Source organism: Corticium candelabrum, chromosome 5, assembly GCF_963422355.1.
Source record: "Corticium candelabrum chromosome 5, ooCorCand1.1, whole genome shotgun sequence".
Taxonomy (NCBI): Eukaryota; Metazoa; Porifera; class Homoscleromorpha; order Homosclerophorida; family Plakinidae; genus Corticium; species Corticium candelabrum.
The window spans coordinates 7,714,052-7,731,464 of NC_085089.1; the positions used below are offsets into that span (position 1 = coordinate 7,714,052).

General features: G+C 40.7%; 6 protein-coding genes across 7 annotated transcripts in view; 4 read left to right on the forward strand and 2 right to left on the reverse strand.

Annotated features, from left to right (window-relative positions):
* Positions 1–2,419, forward strand: part of LOC134180629 (kinesin-like protein KIF6) — a 9,590-nt gene extending 7,171 nt beyond the window's left edge. The window contains exons 17-24 of the mRNA XM_062647819.1: positions 182–278; positions 336–391; positions 459–509; positions 805–886; positions 943–1,078; positions 1,143–1,576; positions 2,070–2,173; positions 2,239–2,419. Coding sequence (XP_062503803.1) covers positions 182–278; positions 336–391; positions 459–509; positions 805–886; positions 943–1,078; positions 1,143–1,576; positions 2,070–2,173; positions 2,239–2,255 — 977 coding nt within the window. The 3' untranslated portion in view covers positions 2,256–2,419. The remainder of the gene's footprint in view (positions 1–181; positions 279–335; positions 392–458; positions 510–804; positions 887–942; positions 1,079–1,142; positions 1,577–2,069; positions 2,174–2,238) is intronic.
* LOC134180630 (aprataxin and PNK-like factor) lies at positions 2,258–4,201 on the reverse strand. Its single transcript, XM_062647820.1, has 5 exons — positions 3,933–4,201; positions 3,598–3,669; positions 3,043–3,530; positions 2,763–2,926; positions 2,258–2,710 (listed from the first exon to the last, which is right to left on the reverse strand). The coding sequence occupies exons 1-5, from the start codon at positions 4,020–4,022 to the stop codon at positions 2,454–2,456; spliced, it is 1,071 nt and encodes a 356-aa protein (XP_062503804.1). The 5' UTR covers positions 4,023–4,201; the 3' UTR covers positions 2,258–2,453.
* Positions 4,202–4,253: 52 nt separating this feature from the next.
* LOC134180632 (translin-associated protein X-like) lies at positions 4,254–5,555 on the forward strand. Its single transcript, XM_062647824.1, has one exon. The coding sequence runs from the start codon at positions 4,437–4,439 to the stop codon at positions 5,322–5,324; it is 888 nt and encodes a 295-aa protein (XP_062503808.1). The 5' UTR covers positions 4,254–4,436; the 3' UTR covers positions 5,325–5,555.
* A 47-nt stretch (positions 5,556–5,602) lies between these two features.
* LOC134180631 (zinc finger protein-like 1 homolog) lies at positions 5,603–7,505 on the reverse strand. 2 transcript variants are annotated; one of them, XM_062647823.1, is made up of 7 exons: positions 7,375–7,505; positions 7,201–7,312; positions 7,055–7,143; positions 6,845–6,949; positions 6,665–6,725; positions 6,053–6,371; positions 5,605–5,989 (listed from the first exon to the last, which is right to left on the reverse strand). In XM_062647823.1, exons 1-7 carry the CDS (start codon positions 7,474–7,476, stop codon positions 5,797–5,799), a joined length of 981 nt encoding a protein of 326 aa, XP_062503807.1. In that variant the 5' UTR covers positions 7,477–7,505; the 3' UTR covers positions 5,605–5,796. The 2 variants fall into 2 exon arrangements, with proteins under 2 accessions (XP_062503806.1, XP_062503807.1); XM_062647822.1 differs by having other exon boundaries at positions 5,603–5,989; positions 7,055–7,312.
* Positions 7,506–7,581: 76 nt separating this feature from the next.
* LOC134180155 (selenoprotein N-like) lies at positions 7,582–12,100 on the forward strand. The gene is made up of 9 exons (XM_062647247.1): positions 7,582–7,974; positions 9,023–9,629; positions 9,962–10,054; positions 10,122–10,288; positions 10,344–10,449; positions 11,221–11,324; positions 11,386–11,453; positions 11,564–11,674; positions 11,742–12,100. The coding sequence occupies exons 1-9, from the start codon at positions 7,666–7,668 to the stop codon at positions 11,809–11,811; spliced, it is 1,635 nt and encodes a 544-aa protein (XP_062503231.1). The 5' UTR covers positions 7,582–7,665; the 3' UTR covers positions 11,812–12,100.
* A 964-nt stretch (positions 12,101–13,064) lies between these two features.
* Positions 13,065–17,399, forward strand: LOC134180117 (FYVE, RhoGEF and PH domain-containing protein 2-like). The gene is made up of 22 exons (XM_062647203.1): positions 13,065–13,210; positions 13,307–13,382; positions 13,727–13,949; positions 14,158–14,285; positions 14,348–14,440; positions 14,618–14,754; positions 14,817–14,871; positions 14,949–15,050; positions 15,113–15,200; positions 15,257–15,307; positions 15,377–15,435; positions 15,514–15,585; positions 15,649–15,717; positions 15,780–15,863; positions 15,921–15,997; positions 16,050–16,080; positions 16,155–16,248; positions 16,321–16,391; positions 16,459–16,584; positions 16,648–16,707; positions 16,777–16,871; positions 17,202–17,399. The coding sequence occupies exons 1-22, from the start codon at positions 13,170–13,172 to the stop codon at positions 17,254–17,256; spliced, it is 1,887 nt and encodes a 628-aa protein (XP_062503187.1). The 5' UTR covers positions 13,065–13,169; the 3' UTR covers positions 17,257–17,399.
* The last annotated feature ends 14 nt before the right edge of the window (positions 17,400–17,413 follow it).

A 17,413-nucleotide genomic window follows, 5' to 3' on the forward strand; every position in this document is an offset into this window, starting at 1 on the left:
TCTATACACGTAGTCTACCAGAAGAGCACATCACTATACTTCATTGCTTGTGTGCCGATGAGTTTCAGTATGATTATTAAAGCAACCAACTTGAACAGTAGATTTCTCAAAAGAATGATAAAACACCGGCAACCTGTGCTTGTGTATGCGTTTGTGGATTAATGGAAAACTTACTGTTTAGATCTTTCAAAGGCCAGACAGGAAGCTTTTGATACATTCAAACGAGATTATTCTCATAATGCCAGCATAGATGATAACAAACAGACATTGAAACAGAGGTGTGCTTTAATGCAATATACAACAGCTAAGTAGTAGTAATACTTAGGCTCTTGTAGGTACTCTGACGCGAAATTGTTGGGAGAGCAAGTGAACAAAGCAAGAGGAAGTATCAGTGAGACTCGAGTTTATGAAATTGAAGGTTCTGTTCCCACAAACCTGATGTGTTTTTATCGATGTAGATTCATTGAAAGCTCAGATTGAACAAGTGCGAGTGAGCCAAGCTGTGCATGGTAAGTGTTGACAAAGACAACCAGGCAGACAGACAGACAGACAGACACAGACAGCATTATAAGCAGGCAACTGACAAGACTGGCAAAGTCAAAGACATTCATTGTGACAGCTATTCGTTGCTAGTTAAGTAACTTTACATTGTAGTGTGCCGCCCTTTGGGGGCAATTGCCAATAGCCTGTAATAGCATTGATTTATTCAATACGTGTATATAGACAGACAGACAGACAGACAGACTGGAAAATAGAGACAAATTGGACAGATGTGTGAATTGTGTGTTAAGTGTGGATTTCAAGGTTTATCTGAAACGAATGGGGATCCTGTGGTTGATCCTAAAGAAGAGGAACTGCGTGGTCGTCTCGAACACGAGAAATCACGGTTTGTATGAACATTTCTCAGTCACATTTAGTTCATCATGCATTACTGTCAAACAGTTTTAAGCAAATGGTGGGTGACCTGCGTCACTTGAAGACAGAGATCGAACACTTGCAGCATTTGCTCGAGAAAGCCAAAGTCAAGATGCAGAAGGACTTTGAGATATGGTGGGCAGAACAGGGTGCTCTAAATCAGGTTACAACCATCACCAGATTTCACTTGGTTTCATTTCATGCCATTCTCGTTTTCAATTGCACAGCCACCATCACTGGCAAAGCAGGCATGGAGAACTCCTCCTGTCACTCCTTCGTCCGTTTCTTCGTCCCGGCCTGGCAGCAGAGCGAAGCTGCCAAGAGAGCAGGAACACGAGCGAGACTCAACTCGATCAACATCTGGATCAAGGCCAGGCTCTAGTCATCAGAGAAGACACAAATTAGCTGCATTAGGTAATAGTGGGAGATCGTCGAGAACAGACATTCTTAGACTTTCCCAAGACTCGGTCTTATCAAGTACATCCATGACGAATCAGTCAGACAGAAGCAGACAACTCGAACATCAACCGGAGATGTTTCATTCGTTTGTTACAAACACAACAGTCAGTGGTAGCCAAAGTGAACCAACAATGAGCAGCAATGAGGATTCAGGCTATGCACCATCCAGACATCATCGACTGGAGACGAGATCACAGCAAAAGTAAGATGAAGAACTACGTTCATAGTTTGTCCAAAAAAGCATGTATACATGACAACACACACACACACACACACACACACACACACACACACACACACACACACACACACACACACACACACACACACACACACACACACACACACACACACACCACAAGAAAGACTGTAAATGACATTGGTAAATACCATCTATCAAATTTAATGATCACACACTGTGAAAATTACACAAATATATATAAAACTACAGGTTGGTCAGATGGTACATCAGAATCAGATATTACAAACATACTGAACGCAGACTGGGACCAAACAGTGAGGAGCAAAACATTACACATGGCCACAGCCTAACATGGTCATCAGTCGATCAACGAACTGATGATAGACAGATAATATCATCTTGTGTCAAACTTACAATAACCAATCATCTTTCATAAACTCATGTATACAAGTGGTAATAAATTTATTTATCAATATGTGATTATATGTGATAGGGTGATGCATCAGCAACCCAGTAGCGTACAGCTAACCGGAGACAGCAGAGCAGATGCCGACATCTTAGCATTCATCAAGGCTCGCCAAGGCCTTCTAGACAAAGGTACACAACAAAAATAATCATATCTTTCATGTCGTATCTCTAACAGGACGTGTTGCAATTGTCAGGCTACAAGAAACACTGATTCTTGACTCTCGGTTTGCTATACCAGAAACATTGTACTGCGAGCTGACAGTGGATATCTATGAGGTAGTTACAGCAATGCGTCCAGCATAGCAGTGTCACTCTAGTGTAATCTGTCCTGTATCAAAGTCAGTCGACTGTCGACAGTCCAAGCAACAGACAAAACATACATGAGCTTTGTTAATATTATATCTATAGTTTAATATCGCCTCGCCCTTTGACGGGATCGACGACCACCGGGAACGTATTCATCGGATTCTATGACAAGATCCTTCACGTCGTCATCCTCCTCCTCGTCATCAGGCATCCATTCGTCGTCCGAGTCGCGTCCTCGGACCTCCTCCTCTTCTTCACTCTCGCTGCTCTCAATAAACTCCGAATCGTCATTAAACGTGTCATTCTCGTCGAACGACTCCTCGTCTTCGTCGCTGTCTCCTGCCAATACGTTTGCTTTCACTAAACACCGACAGTCACATAAATCGGTTTTACAATAGAGTCCTGTTCTTGCCTCGTCTAGCTGCAGCCTTTCTCATCGGTCGACCAGACTCCGTCTTCGGTTGCTGCCTCGGTCTCTGTTGTGCTTGTGGCTTGAGTGGTTGTGCAGGCACTATTGGAGTAATATAGTCAGGGTCACCGGGATGACTGAACTCCTTGAAATGAATAGGATTTTTCCTAAAACAGTCACGTGATTAATTAAGTAAGTAAGTAAGTAAGTAACCATAACATTAGTACTAACTTAACACCAACACAAAGTCTATGTACATGGAAGGATGACAATATTCACTCACCTGTAGCAGCTAGCGCCATACTGACACGGTGCTCGAGGCTTTGCTTCTGCTTCTTCCTCTTCATCGTCTCCGTCGTTTTCGTTCTGCTCCTGACCACTGGCTGCCAGCCCTGCCGTTGACGAGAGGACGGGTACTAGCCCTTCTTCTGACGCAATCTTTTCTACCTCAACTCTCGCTTTCTTGGCAGGATTACAATCCTCATCTGCTGCTGCTGCTGCTGCTTCTTCTCTCGTCTCCGCATTAGCGTTCGTTTCATCCGTCTGTTTCTCACTTTCTTTCTGCTGCTCATTCGTCTCGCTTGTGTCCGCGTCTGCTGCCACCGTCGGCTGCTTCTCTCCGCTCGCGTCGCATTTCTCTAATCGGAATCGGTGGTGAGACGGTGCAAGGCCAATCGCGTCGCCGTCGTTGAGCTCCTGCCAGACGTCTTGCTGTAAAGGGGCGAAGGTCTCCGAGTCTCGTAGCTTGTGAAAGCTCGGGTTTGTGTGCGTCTGTCAACGAGAAATCGAACAGAAAATCAACAGGAGAGACGACGAGTAGAGAAACGGATGAATGTACAGGTAAGATACTGCATTTTCCGTCCTTGAGTTGCACAATTGCGTGAGATCTCGACACGTGCTTGTCAGCTATCTGCACACACACACACACAGACACGAAGTCAAACGTTGCAGCGTTCGTGTCCAGCAGAGAAATCAAAAAGCACACGAAACCGTCCAAAGAGTCAACGCACGACAATTGCAATATGATTGCAATAAACAACTTGACATTTCGCTAGAGCAACAGACTACAGTGTAGATTTGACATGCAATCTGCTACAGATAGATCCTCTCTGCTACACTGGTGGCAAGCCTCTAATGCAATTATGCGTTTTTGCAAAATGCTGCATGTCTCACTTGTAACAGAGAGCCGCGTCCAACGGTCGTTTGGCCTTCTGGGATCTCGACGTTTAGATCTCCGTCTAGCGCGCAGAATCTCCAAGACATTGCTATACCAGCCTATGAAGCAGCTGAAAGACTAATGATCAGTAGAAGTATCACAACTAATTGACTGTTGTAAGCCAAAGTTGAACTAGAGAGGGATTTCGTCTCGTGGACTTGCGAAGCGTAACACGCATGCGTAAAGCTAGCTGGTACATTTTGCTAACGCGCGTTGCACGTTAATTTCGTATTGCGAAATTAAGTGACGAAACAACTGCGTTGCATGGCTACGACAACCGGTGCAGTCGCCATTATTTATTGATTAATAACAATAACATTTAATGTAAATTTTTATTATACTAAAACGTGAAAACATGACTTGCATGTGACATCCGGGATAATGGAAACTCACAACACTATGTACGTGTGCTGAATTTGAAAGGCAAGAAATCGAAAGACTTCTACGGCGCCTAATCATTAATGGCCGATCATTCATCACACAGAAGCGACGGGAAACCTGAGAAAAAGAAACAGAAGAAAAGGAAACTCAACGTCGACGAAGCAGCAGACAAAGAAGAATCTGAGTTACTTTCCGCATTTAAAGCCTATCAATTAGAACTGGACGAGAAACACGACCGTCATGAACGTCTGGTAAAGACGAGCCGTGACGTCACGTCGCAGAGCAAAAAAATAATTTTTCTCTTGCATCGGGTGGTTGGAGTGGAAGACAAAGACAAAATTCTGGCAGAAGCTGATGAAAAATTTGGTGATGTGCGGAAACTCGTGCAACATATCGCGATGGAATTGCGTGACGACGATAGCCCGGATGCTGGACATCGATATAGGCGAGCCTACAGAATGGGCATCCAAGAATACGTGGAGGCTTTGGGTTTTAGTTTCTATTGTCGGTATGGACGTTTAGTGACGTACGATGAGGTTGTAGCAACAACTCAGTGTGAAAGGCAAGTGTTCGAGAAAGACGATGGAGAAAAATCTCCTCCTGAAAAAATTCCTCACACTGTAGAGTCGTCACCTATCAGGCTCTTTGTAGACCCTCTAGACTATGTTCTGGGTATTGCAGACTTGACGGGTGAATGTATGAGGTTGTGCATTAACTCAGTTGGCAGTGGAAAGACAAGGGATTTAGCACACATTTGTGATTTTGTGAGAGGATTATACAGTGCCTTCTCTACACTTGACAAGACTGCCTCGTCTGAGATAGGCAAGAAGATGAACGTTATGGCTGAAAGTTTGCGTAAAATAGAGACTACCTGCTACAACGTCATCGTAAGAGGTTCTGAGTGTCCACGACACGTACTCATTGCTGACAATGGGCCAGCAAACAGAGATCAAACAGAAATATTGTGACCTCCCGATAGTGATTGTAGGTTGCCCTGATATCCAAGTGTGTTAGCTATTTGACTGATCATGTATGTCAGTTTCCTGATGCTCTAAATTTGAATGCAAATATGTGGGTGCATCGAGCCTGTAAGGCACGTCAAAGTGCAGATACTATTTGTTTGTAGACAAGCAGATTGTGACCGGTGTGTTCTTGATATTGCCTGGTCAGTAAAACATGACTTTGTATATTTTCCCTTCTGTTAGCGTCATATCAACAAATCTTTGGTGGCATGCCATGTCACATGTTCAATCATCCTTACACAATTCATTGCTTGACAGGGAAAGATATTGATGTGTGGGGCTGGTTTGTGTGTCAGGCTATGCTCATGTGTATACCGATCACCTGACACCACAAACGAAATTTTGCAGTCACACATCTCTTCCGATGTCGTTAGTCATAAGAAACATAAAACATATATTAATTAATAGATGAATTGTGTTAGTGAACTACTCGAATATTAGGATTATTCATTGGGTCCAGAAAAGCAAGATCGTCCTCAGAAGTTGATTGGCTAAAGTAACTCAATACAACAACAAACGTGATGGCTGCCAAGACAAGCAGTAGAGCGATGACAAAGCGACGTCTATACTTAGAACGAGGCGTGGTAGAATTCTTCTTGCCCCATCGAAGGCTGCAACAAGTAATACACACCATTACATTACTGATGCAACAATCGATGGAATTAGTGACACACCCAAACCATCTGGACAAGAGTTCAAGTGGTGAACGTCGTCTGTATTTGTATTCATCGTGATCCATCTGTACGACTGTTGCTCTGTTGTGGTCGACGGTGCCGTCAGTCAAAGGTGGCGCCATGACGCCATCTCTATGTACATTCCGAGCCTCTACACTGTACGACCCACCACCATCTGTGTCGTCGAGTGCTGGTGTTGACCAAACATTTTTTCTTTGTGCCGTTGCTCGTTCCATTGCTATTTCCAACTCCCGTGCTGCATCTTCAACAGTTCTGGTAGAAGTGTCAACGACAATGCCTTCATCTCGAGATCCAGTATCTAAACAGGCAAGATTAAGGACACGACCGATGACCACAAGTAGTAAACAACCACCTGTAGACAATTCAGTTCAGATTATATTTTTTCTCGCGCACTTTATTAGACGCCATACCACACATTAATCATGAAGTCCAAAAAAGCAAATGCTTGAGTAGATGCAATCTATTTAATTAACTATTTGCAAACCTATCAAACGAGGTGTCATACATGTTGCAAGATGTACAGTCAGAGGCAGGTGGCAATGTAATGTCGTATGCAGTCTTGATAAAGTGATGTCTTCCAAATTAACTTACCAGAATCTGGGCGACTCGTCTCCGTGTTGAAACTACCCTTGGGCATCAACTGACCCGACAACTGCAACACACCAACAGCAAGTATAATGCCATTACTACTGTACACCTCTGCTGTGTTGAATGCACACGTCAGACGACATCAAGATTAATTGATATTTAATCACAAAGAGGATGACTCACCAAGGACAGTCCCAATCCTGCTCGAGCCCATGGCAACTCGGCCAACTGTCTTCGAACAACATCGGCAACCGGGGAAACCAGATTTTCCGCAGGAAAGATACCACTCTAATAAGAGCAACGATTGGCTCAACTAATCCTCGATCACACTTAAATTTTGTATAAAATAATTTAATTAATTGACACAAATTTGTCATATGAATTTGTTCCTGCCTTGCAAGTGGGACAGGTGTATCCAGCCGGTGCTGTGTTTAAAGGCAATGACCTTGCGTAACGATCCAAGCAGTTAATGTGAAATATATCTATAATATGGCGTAATAGTAATGTCATCATCCGGGATATGTGTATGGCTTGCACACCGTAGCACACGAATCTTAAGACGTCACCCTCCTTCAACGACTTGTTACAGAGTCCACACAGCGTGCTGAAGTCACTGTCTTGAAGCCACTGTAGATAAGAACGTACGATACACTAGAACAGAGAGCAAGTGACTGATGATGCAAAATGAATTCAATCCTGGGAAATTGGCGCACTCTGAAGTGACTGGAAACCATACAGTGTTCACATACGTTGACGTTATGCTCAAAGCAAAACAGACTGGTGACTTTCTTCTTCGGACATTTACACAGTCCCATTACAGAAGAGGCCCACGTGTATAATCCGGGATATAAGGTTGAAACTTTCAACTTACCCGGATGAGGAAAGTTGTCCAAGACATACGGGTAACTAAATAGTTTCTTCGGTCAGTTATCCGGGCTATTCTTGCAGAAGCTTCCAGATGATTGCGTTACTGGCGATTTGTCTATAATGACGCATTTTCCAGAATGAGTGGAGAGAAAGAATCTGAATCGCCACCCAATGCAGATGGTAGAAGAAACGAGGACACGCCGACGACGCCTCCAGCTCCTCGTTGCAAGTTTTTTCGCAGCTTGCTCAAACAAGTGTTTCTACCTACTGTGTTGATTGTGGCTGCTGCTTATATCATTCAGCGTCGTGGATGGTGCCTGGTGTACTCTCCTGATGTTGAACTTCCGGGACAGGGCGAGATGATGTTCTATGCATACGACATAAACAGGGATGGCTTTATTGACAAACTAGAATTTCAGTTTCTTGTTACCAAGTTGGATGCAAATGTAGGTTGCTCACTGTCTATTGTTTGTGAGTCGTTGTAGTGTGAAACGTGTGATGTACGTAATATATTGCGTAGCGGAAGTGGCAAAATTACGCCTACGCATTTGATTAGCCACGGATTATGAACAAGTTGTCTTCCATTAGTTTTTATGCAAAACAAGGTTTACTGTTTACAGTGGCCACTAGCATCAACTTCATAGGTATTGACAAATTTGCATCCTTTTTATTTATTGGACAGATTTTATTTTTATTGTAGTGCAGTAGTGTGCAATCTCTTTAGAAGACTTTAATTAATTAACTAACATTATGATGCAGCAAGCCATAAACCAACTCACTTGTTTAGGTTAAGGTAAGGTAAAAGAATTTTGGAGTGTCCAATAAATGGTGTATTAATTAAATATCTGATGCAGAACGGGTAAGCAACGTAGGATTGACCTGGAAGATGTGACTTATTAAAAGGCAGTATACTTCAATTGTTTGTTTTGCTTATGGTAAGATTAAACAAAGAGCATACTTGTAGACAGTGATGGTGGAGCTGGGCTCTTCCACTTTGAGCACAATCTTGATTTTGTAAGCAAACAGTACGGCAGTCAAGCAATGAAAACCCCATAGTCCATGTACTTCGAGATCCTTTCATGCCCCACTTCCAACTTGCAAGTTGCTCCGCCACCCCTGCTTGTAGACATACTTGTGATGCGTTTGCTTTAGTCTGTGGTGAATGATTTGAGAATAGAGCTAGTAAACCTGGCAGTGTTTCAAGAATATTTGGAGTCAAATACATTTTGTAGTAAAATTAGATGTCCTGTTGCAATAATTTGTTTTCTGATTGGTCCAATGAGACTTTAGTGTGTAGTGTGCAGTTTATTGAAGCCTTTTGATCGATTTACTTGCAGTCACTTTTGAAATCATTGTTTCCTTATATACAGGAGGGGCACCATTCAGACTATTCTATGAATGCCAATGAGGCAGCTTCTCTTTCATATACTCTTCCAGTAATTTTAGCCATATATGCTAATTGGAGTACTTACAAAGATGCTTTCTGCATTGCAGGCAACATTTAGTTTTGAAGATGACTTGGACCCAGATGTTGAAGTTGTTAATATTACTGCAAAGATGCAACCGTTTCATCTTGAATCAATGAAGAAAGCTAAAGATGCTTGGATTTATTCAACAGGCAGTGATCTTACAATGACTGGACTTCGGAATTGGAAAACTGTAGTAGTACCATCTCAGCTCTACAGTGTTCACAATTTTCGATCATTTATGCCTGATAGAAATGTAGATGTTGGTCAGGTTTATTCAGTTATTGGAAAGAACACGTTCTTTTATGAACTTTTGACCAGCACGCGATATTTTCCACCTTCACCAGAAGGCAAAGAAGTTCTTCTCTATCGTCTCCTGGCTCAGCTTCATCCGCGTCCATTTGTGCACATGAGGTTTCCACCTCAGGGCTCTATAGCTACTGTTCGGGCAGAAAACGAAGAATACTTAGATATTGTGTTTCGGTGTCATGTGGAATTTCAAATGAATGAGCCACCACTGTTTCCATATTGGTTTACTCCTGCACAACTTTCTGGACGATTGATAATAAAGAGGGACGCATCTCATCTAAGGCACTTCAGCTTGTATCTGCCAACGAACAAGTCTTTGAATGTTGGTATGTTGTGGTTTTATTCGCAATTAGTTAATTAATAGACTATTTTGTAATACATACAAGTAAGTTTGTGCAGGTGCTGTGTTCACAATAATTGGCAGTTAACCAGATAAGTATGCTACTATTACAGTAATTAATAAAATAGCAGATTAAAAGTAGCTTAACAGGTACTTGGTACATATATATTCGAGACTTATATTAAAAAGGGTTGGTTTCTGTCAACGTGAATTTTAACAGAGCACATTTGTTGCAAGTTTATACAATAATTGGTAGATTTATTCATTGCAACATTACTTCTGTTTAATTTAATTATTGTGTGGTTTGTACTTGTTTAGATATGGAGTGGCAGATAGGTCCTGGAGAAATGTCTGAGAAAGCACCCCATGATCAGGAAGCAAGTTTTCAAAGCAACAATGAAGTAGACATCGGTATGTATCTACGTTCAACTGAGAGTTTGAAGTCTTTCATGTACATGTATTACTATTGAATACGTAGGTTTCATGCCCGAGTTATCGCTATTTTCATCTGAGCCATCACACTTGCAGTCACTCGAAGCAAATCCAACAGAAGGCATGAATGATGAAGGCATAACTTGGGAGAACGTCATATCAGTTGAAGAAGCACAGCAGCGGCTAGAGCTGCACTTTTATCCATTCAAAAGAGTACGTATCTGATCACTCTATTGTTAGTAATCTTAGGCAATTGATTCTCTTTTAGATTCCATACATGCCTTTTAAAGACGCTTTCAGCAAGGCTAAGGCTGAGAACAAACCAGTGCACCAAATTTTACTTTGGGGTGCACTGGATGATCAGTCTTGCTGAGGTATGCAATGCACTGAGTACTGTACACAATTTTTGGCTGTTTTATTTGTATAAATAATATAATTATAATCAATACTCTTTATTTGTAATTAATTTCCATCAAGTGGCCAATAAAAGTCGCCTTCAAACAAAAGTTACGTTTTTGTTCAAGAATCTTTTTGTATAAGCCGCTCATAAATAGATGCACTGGCTCTTAATGTTTGATATGTATAGTTTGGTTATTCATTCTTGTGCATCTGTCTGTCTTAATTGAGATTTTTATGTCTTTAGATAAATAAGATTACCACTATCAGTCTATGGGACTTGGTTACATGTAGGTTGCATCATGCAAGAGTGTCTTGTACTATGGGCTAGGGTAGGCACTAGCTCCACTTTTTGAGGCCTTGGTTTGCTAAAATTATAATTGTATTTAATCTTCGGTTGTTTGAGAATCAAGAAGTCTTAAAACATCTTAGTTTTGACATGTTACGCGTTCTCTGTGACGTCATATGTTCAACTTTAATGATGATCCCCTCACTTTTGAGACCACATGACACCCTTGCATCGCGTACAGATTAAGTCGCTGCTTTTATTGGCAACTTATGGTAGCTAAACTCTTATCTAAACTCTTATCTAAACTCTTATAGTTAGAAGAATAACTGTATTGCAGATTTACGAGTTACAGCAATTGCATGCTCATAGTATAGTTTATAGACTTTGTAGACAGTCTTGATACACTCTGCTTGATCTTAAAGCTGCATTTTAATTGAATTGAATTCGTCATGTTTTACAGGTTCAGGGCGGACACTCCGGGAAGGGGCCCTGGAGTCTCCGCCCATTATTAATCTTCTTGCCAACAGCTTTGTCAGTAGTTGGTCTCTTGTTGTTGATCTTGAAGTGAGACTTTGTTTGTGCTTATACTTAATGTACTATGAATGGTGTGTGGTATTTGTTACAGGAACTAGCTAAGAACTCAACAGATGACGAAGTAGCCAAGCTTGCTCAGGCTTCTCTGGATGCATACAAGTATGTCTGTTCTGTGATGATGACATAGTAACTAACAATGTGGAAACAATGATATTTCATTTATTACTTTAGTAGGAGTTTGTTTGTGTATTTTGACGTGGTTGTTGTAGGTTTCCAGTTCAGTCTCTCGTGATGAGCCCTGATGGTCAAGTATTGAACAACATCAATGCTAACGATCTTCTCGATGCTGGCACTCAAACAAATCCTATAGAAGAGATCATGTAACTAATTGCATACTTTTTGGTGTGTCGGGATTTCTGGGGTTTAATAAACTAATTGTTTGTATAGTGAAGACCCAATCAACGGTATGTACATCAAGTTTCTGAAAGATGGTCTTGTCAAGTTTAGTGAAATCTAACTCTTCTACTCACCTACATAAGTTTATGCAGACTTTACTGGTTTTTGTTGCCCCGCAGAAACCAGGAATTGCTACATGTCTTAATTGTTAATTGATACCTTTAGTTGCTCATGATGATAGTATTGCTTGAAACCTTTGTGGCTGGCAATACCTGATGGTAGGGCAAAGTGGAGGTAACTGAGAATTGCACTGGTTGTTATGAAGTTTGTAGCTATGGAAGTCAGTTTGCTTTTATATGCAGTGTCTTACTATAGCTACATCTTGCAAATACATTGAACTAAGACTTCTATATATGAGTGTACTAATGCTCTGCTGGCAATAGTGGTAAGCCGATGTCTCAAATTTCATCAACTCATTCAAATAAATATGTAGTTAATTAACTCAATCACTGCTTTGAGAGTTAAAGATGAGATTTTCTTATATTGAACGTGCACGTGAGTACTTTTAGACATAGTCTGAGTCAACAGCTTACAATTAGAAGGTGTAAGAAAGTACACCCTAAAGAGTAGATTGAAATTGAAAGGCTGGGGGCAACGTTGGCTTTGTTTTTGTGGCTGAAAATTGTGTGGTTAACTGTATGTATATGTACAGTATCAGTATATTGGCAGCAACTAGGATTGTATTTGGCACTCTTGGCTTTTTAGCCTACAGAAGAGACTACACTCTGAAGTATAGCTATGGGGGGTCTGATGTTGCAAATGCGGTGCTCAGAATCTTGGCCATCTACATACATGTGGAACTGTTATGGCTGGCTATAGCTGTTAACTGCATGACATGCAATATATTCACTAACTTTCTGCTATTTAGTCTTATTTGTCACTACTCACACTTGTTTTTACACAAGAAGTAAAAACTTGGTGTGTCCGAAGAGTTGCAGATGCCGAAGAGTTGCAGATGGTGACATTCAAGCCAAAGTTTTGAAAACTATAGTTCTGATTTCTAGCATTGGAAAGAACAATTGCGTGGCAATTGACAAAACGTTTTGTTTGAAGGAGTAGCAACAATGGAGACCACGTGTTAGGACAAGGGATGAATCCAAGTCATTAGCAGGAGATTTTACTGTCACAATACACAACTAATTAGCGTAGTTGCTGGACACGGACAGTGAACTTTGATAGAAAGTGACAGAACAAATTTTAATGTTCAAGCCAATGCCGAGTGTTGCGTTGGGAGTGACTGGTGTAATTAGGCTTGTTAGGTGAGGGTGTGATCTCACAATACCAATACGTGGGTGTTAGAGCTCCACCCTTTTTGAAGTGCGAAGCTCGTGACCGTGACCACCAACTACTGAATACTTTTGATACATTGGAAAGTCGTTCTAACCGTCACTCCGGTCCGTTCCTTGCTAGCTTGCAGATATGGACCAACATGGGAACGTTCAAGTGACAGAGAGGAACGAGTAAGAAGAATTCACTTGCTTCTCACCTCTGACCGCTAATGTCTAGGTGCTATATCACTTGATCAGTGTGAGTTACACGTTCGTGCATGTGTCTAGGCAGGAAAAATGGAATGTAACGGAATGGGAGGCTTCCGATGACGAGAATGAAGCATCTTCATTTGAATTAGCTAAGGTAAGCTTCCCGAGACTTCGTCCTCTGTGCGCGCGCGTGTGTGTGTGTGTGTGTGTGTGTGTGTGTGTGTGTGTGTGTGTGTGTGTGTGTGTGTGTGTGTGTGTGTGTGTGTGTGTGTGCAGGTGTGTGTGTGTGTGTGTGTGTGTGTGTGCAGGTGTGTGTGTGTGTGTGTGTGTGTGTGTGTGTGTGTGTGTGCAGGTGTGTGTGTGTGTGTGTGTGTGTGTGTGTGTGTGTGTGTGTGTGTGTGCAGGTGTGTGTACATAGGGTCAATAATAGTAAATAGTAGATGTTTAGGCATTTTGTTGTTTAGCACTGAGTCATTTACAAACTCTTATTTTTAACAGAGAACTTTAATTGCTGGGTGGTTGGAAGATTTCTGGTTAGATGACTATGACCATGATGATGAGAACAGTGACGATGAAGCCATAAATCTCGACAATGGATTGATTGGTGACAATGGAGGCGATGAAGATGAAGCTGACTTTTTTTTTAGAAGGAAAACAAAAAGGAATAAGACAATTGAAAGCAGTAATAAATCGACTACAAAGCAGAGAGAAATAGTGGGTGGTAAGTCGTATGTACAGCCATTTAATTTTAAATTAATTAACACGATAAAAAAAAAACATGATAACCTGTCATGTGGACACTTGTGTCAATGTATAGCGTAAGGGTATTCTCACCAATATTGACGTTATCAAGCATATGCTTGGTATTAAGGAATTGCCCTACATTTATAACATCAGATAAATTAGTAATACATTTTTACCATTGATAGGTGCAACGAAACCATTATCTAGTGCTGAGAGGCCACCCAGTGAAACAGTAGCTTTTACATCAGCTGACAACATGAGACTGCAAACATCTTTTTTCCGTTTATCCAACTCGTCTACTTCAGAAGACGAGGTGAGTCACAGGAGAGCAGACGAGTGCACGTGTGAGTTGTGAGCGTTGTGTGCTGCATATAGGATACCACAGAAAGACCGAAACACTATTGCATAGCACGAGAAGTGTTGACATCAGAAATAACTTACGTGAAAGGACTACATCTTGTTGAGAAGGTTTGCATTATGATGTATGTATCAGTATGATTACTTTGTATTAACAAGTTTTTTTGTGTAATTGAATTTGCATTGAGCTATGGTCGAATCATGTTATATCATAAACTTGAAATATGGTGTTGTGTTTAGTAGTTTGTTGGCGATTCTAAAATACCGCATTATGTCTTATCATTTCAGGCTTTTCGTGGTGCAATCAATACTTTCAAACAACTCATTCCTGATAAAGTGATGCGGACGATCTTCTCTAACCTTGGTGAGATCTATAAACTACACCAGGAGATGCAGTTTGATCTTCAAAAAAGAATAAGCAATTGGTACAGTGGATGTATATGCCTCAATGTAAGTTGCTTTGCAGTTATGTTGCTATTGTGTATAGGGATGAGAATCCTAGAATAGGAGACATTCTAGCTGACCGAGCGCCTTACTTTAAGGTAAAGTGTCTATGATCTATTCTATTTGCAGACGCTTTATTAACTCTAGCTTCTCGTTGTCTACCAAATTACTTTAGATGTATTCGGTATATAGCAGTGAATTTGAGGCTTCGCAAGTTACTCTTGCCAAGTGGAGACAGACTTGCCGTGAACTGGCGGATATCATTGAACGTGTTGAGGTTGATTTTGTGTTTGAATTACAGTAATAGTATATCGTATTCTTAATTTGTCTAATCTCTAGTCAAGTCCTGCCAGTAAGGCTATGCCCATAACAAGCTTCATGTTGACACCAATTCAAAGAGTCCCTCGCTACAAGCTCTTGCTGACTAGTAATTCTGTTATCTTTGTTACTATTGCCACACGTTGATGCATGTCTTTCTTGTAGACTACTTGCGAAGTTTGCCTATTGACTCTCCTGACGTCAAAGATACTAAAAGTGCAGTACCATTGTTTATGACAGTCTTGAATTTATATGCATCGTACATATTTTAATTATGTATCGTAGAAGCATTGCAGGCCGTTTCTGAAGCTGCCACACATATGGATGAGTTATGCAAGAAATTGGTAACTGCAGTAGTTGAATGTCTTGTAGTCAGTTATCCATCTTTGCATAACATTGAGTAATACTGGTTTGGTCTTCAGGACAATTTTCAGAAGGTCATTAAGATACAGCAAAGGCTAATAGGCAACAGTAGTATTGTTAAGCCGGGAAGAGTGAGTCATGTCAATTAGTGCATGCACTTGAGGATCGAAATTTGAACTTGTCGTGTCAATTAGGCATTTGTTGCAAAGGGTCCAGTTTATTGTGTCAACGGGAAACATTTGAAGCCTTGTATCATTTTTCTGGTGTGACTTTTTAATTTGTGATTATTGTCTGTTGAAGTACAGTAGATTGTATGCATTTTAAGTTTTCAGACATTTGGCTTGTCACAAAGATATCAAGGCTAGGACTATACAAAATTCTTGAGCAGTTGGAAGTGAAAGGGCTCAAGGTCAGTCAGATGGTCATGTCAATTGTTTACTATTGCTAGTTAACTTAAAATCCGAAGGTTCAAGACGTAAAGACAGAAGCCTTGCCAAATACATTTGCAGTCATAGGGACGCAAGTGCATCGTTATCAAGCAAAGTAAGACTTTTTGAAGTTACCTTAGTTGTGTAATGCAAAATGAACACTGCAGGTCGCAAGAGGAGAAAATGACGTGGATGACGGTATACTATTCATGTTTATTATTTTGTATGAATATTTGTTTGGTAAGAGACGGTGTTCATAAATGTTCATGCAGGCACTTGATACCACAATCAAGCAGTTTACTGAAGGGTGGACTGTAGAAACTTTTGCAAAAAGATCATCAATGATGCAAAACAAGAAACGGAGGGGTAGCAATGATCGTTGGTTGCACGTTTTGTGATCATATGTTAAACTTTTGTTGGAATGGTTGATTTATGCAGCTGCAATTGCTAAAGTTGATGACGATGTGTTTACAGATGGGATTAATGAACTACCTTTGCCGGATACTGAAGTACGAGATCATGCATAATTAGCTGTGTGTAATTAATTTCCGTGCTCAATCAAGCTGTTTATTTTAGTTGGTGCTGGAGTCATTCTGTCAGATCAGTGGCTATCTCGGACAAAAATCAGCAAGTTGTGATCGTTGGCATAGACGCTGGTTTGTTGTTGCAAATCTTCGAATGTATGTGTACCAAAATCATGAAGTACGTAATTTGCCATTTTATTCAATTGGTTGCCTTGTTCCATTTGTTTTATGCATTATATAGGATGACATTGCTGTTGGCTTCCAATTTCTTTCTGGTTGCTCTGTTTCTCGACCAGATCAAGTATATGTACATACAGTTAAAACGTCAGCTATTGCATTGATGACCATGCATGCTCTCTGTACGTTCTAGGATGACGGTATTGCAAGGGGTCATGTGTTCAAGTTGACACTAGATAATGGCTTGACTTGCCTTTTCCAAACCGACAGTCAATATGACATTGACAGGTTAATAAATTATCAATTAAGATGGTAGGGTTAGCATGCATATGGTTATCCACCATGCGTGCGTGCATCTACTGCACATTGATGATTTAGGGACTAATCCAATGGTATACCATGAACCACAGATTGTGATCATGTGTTATATTTTGTATTGGATTACTGTAAAACAGCAAATTTTGAATGGAAAAACTGTTTACACAAAGATTGATGATCTTAATTTGTTTACACGAAGATGGATGATCTTAATTGCATGGTGCATGGCTAATTGACTTACTAAGATATTTGTATTTATTCTGGTATGCTCTTGGTAATTCATATTTTATTTATACACAGGTGGATGAGAGTTCTGTCTGTTGCTGGATTGTATTCGGAGGAATCAGCTGTCTAGAGTTGGAGCTTGAGCTCATGTCAAGCAAACTGACACTTTTGTAGACTTTATAGCAAAGACGTTGGCCTCATAGTCTTATAAAATAATTAGCTTGCTGTTTTCAGTATGATTTAGTTGTATATTATTATTTTATGTACTGACATTCCCTAGTGGTGTT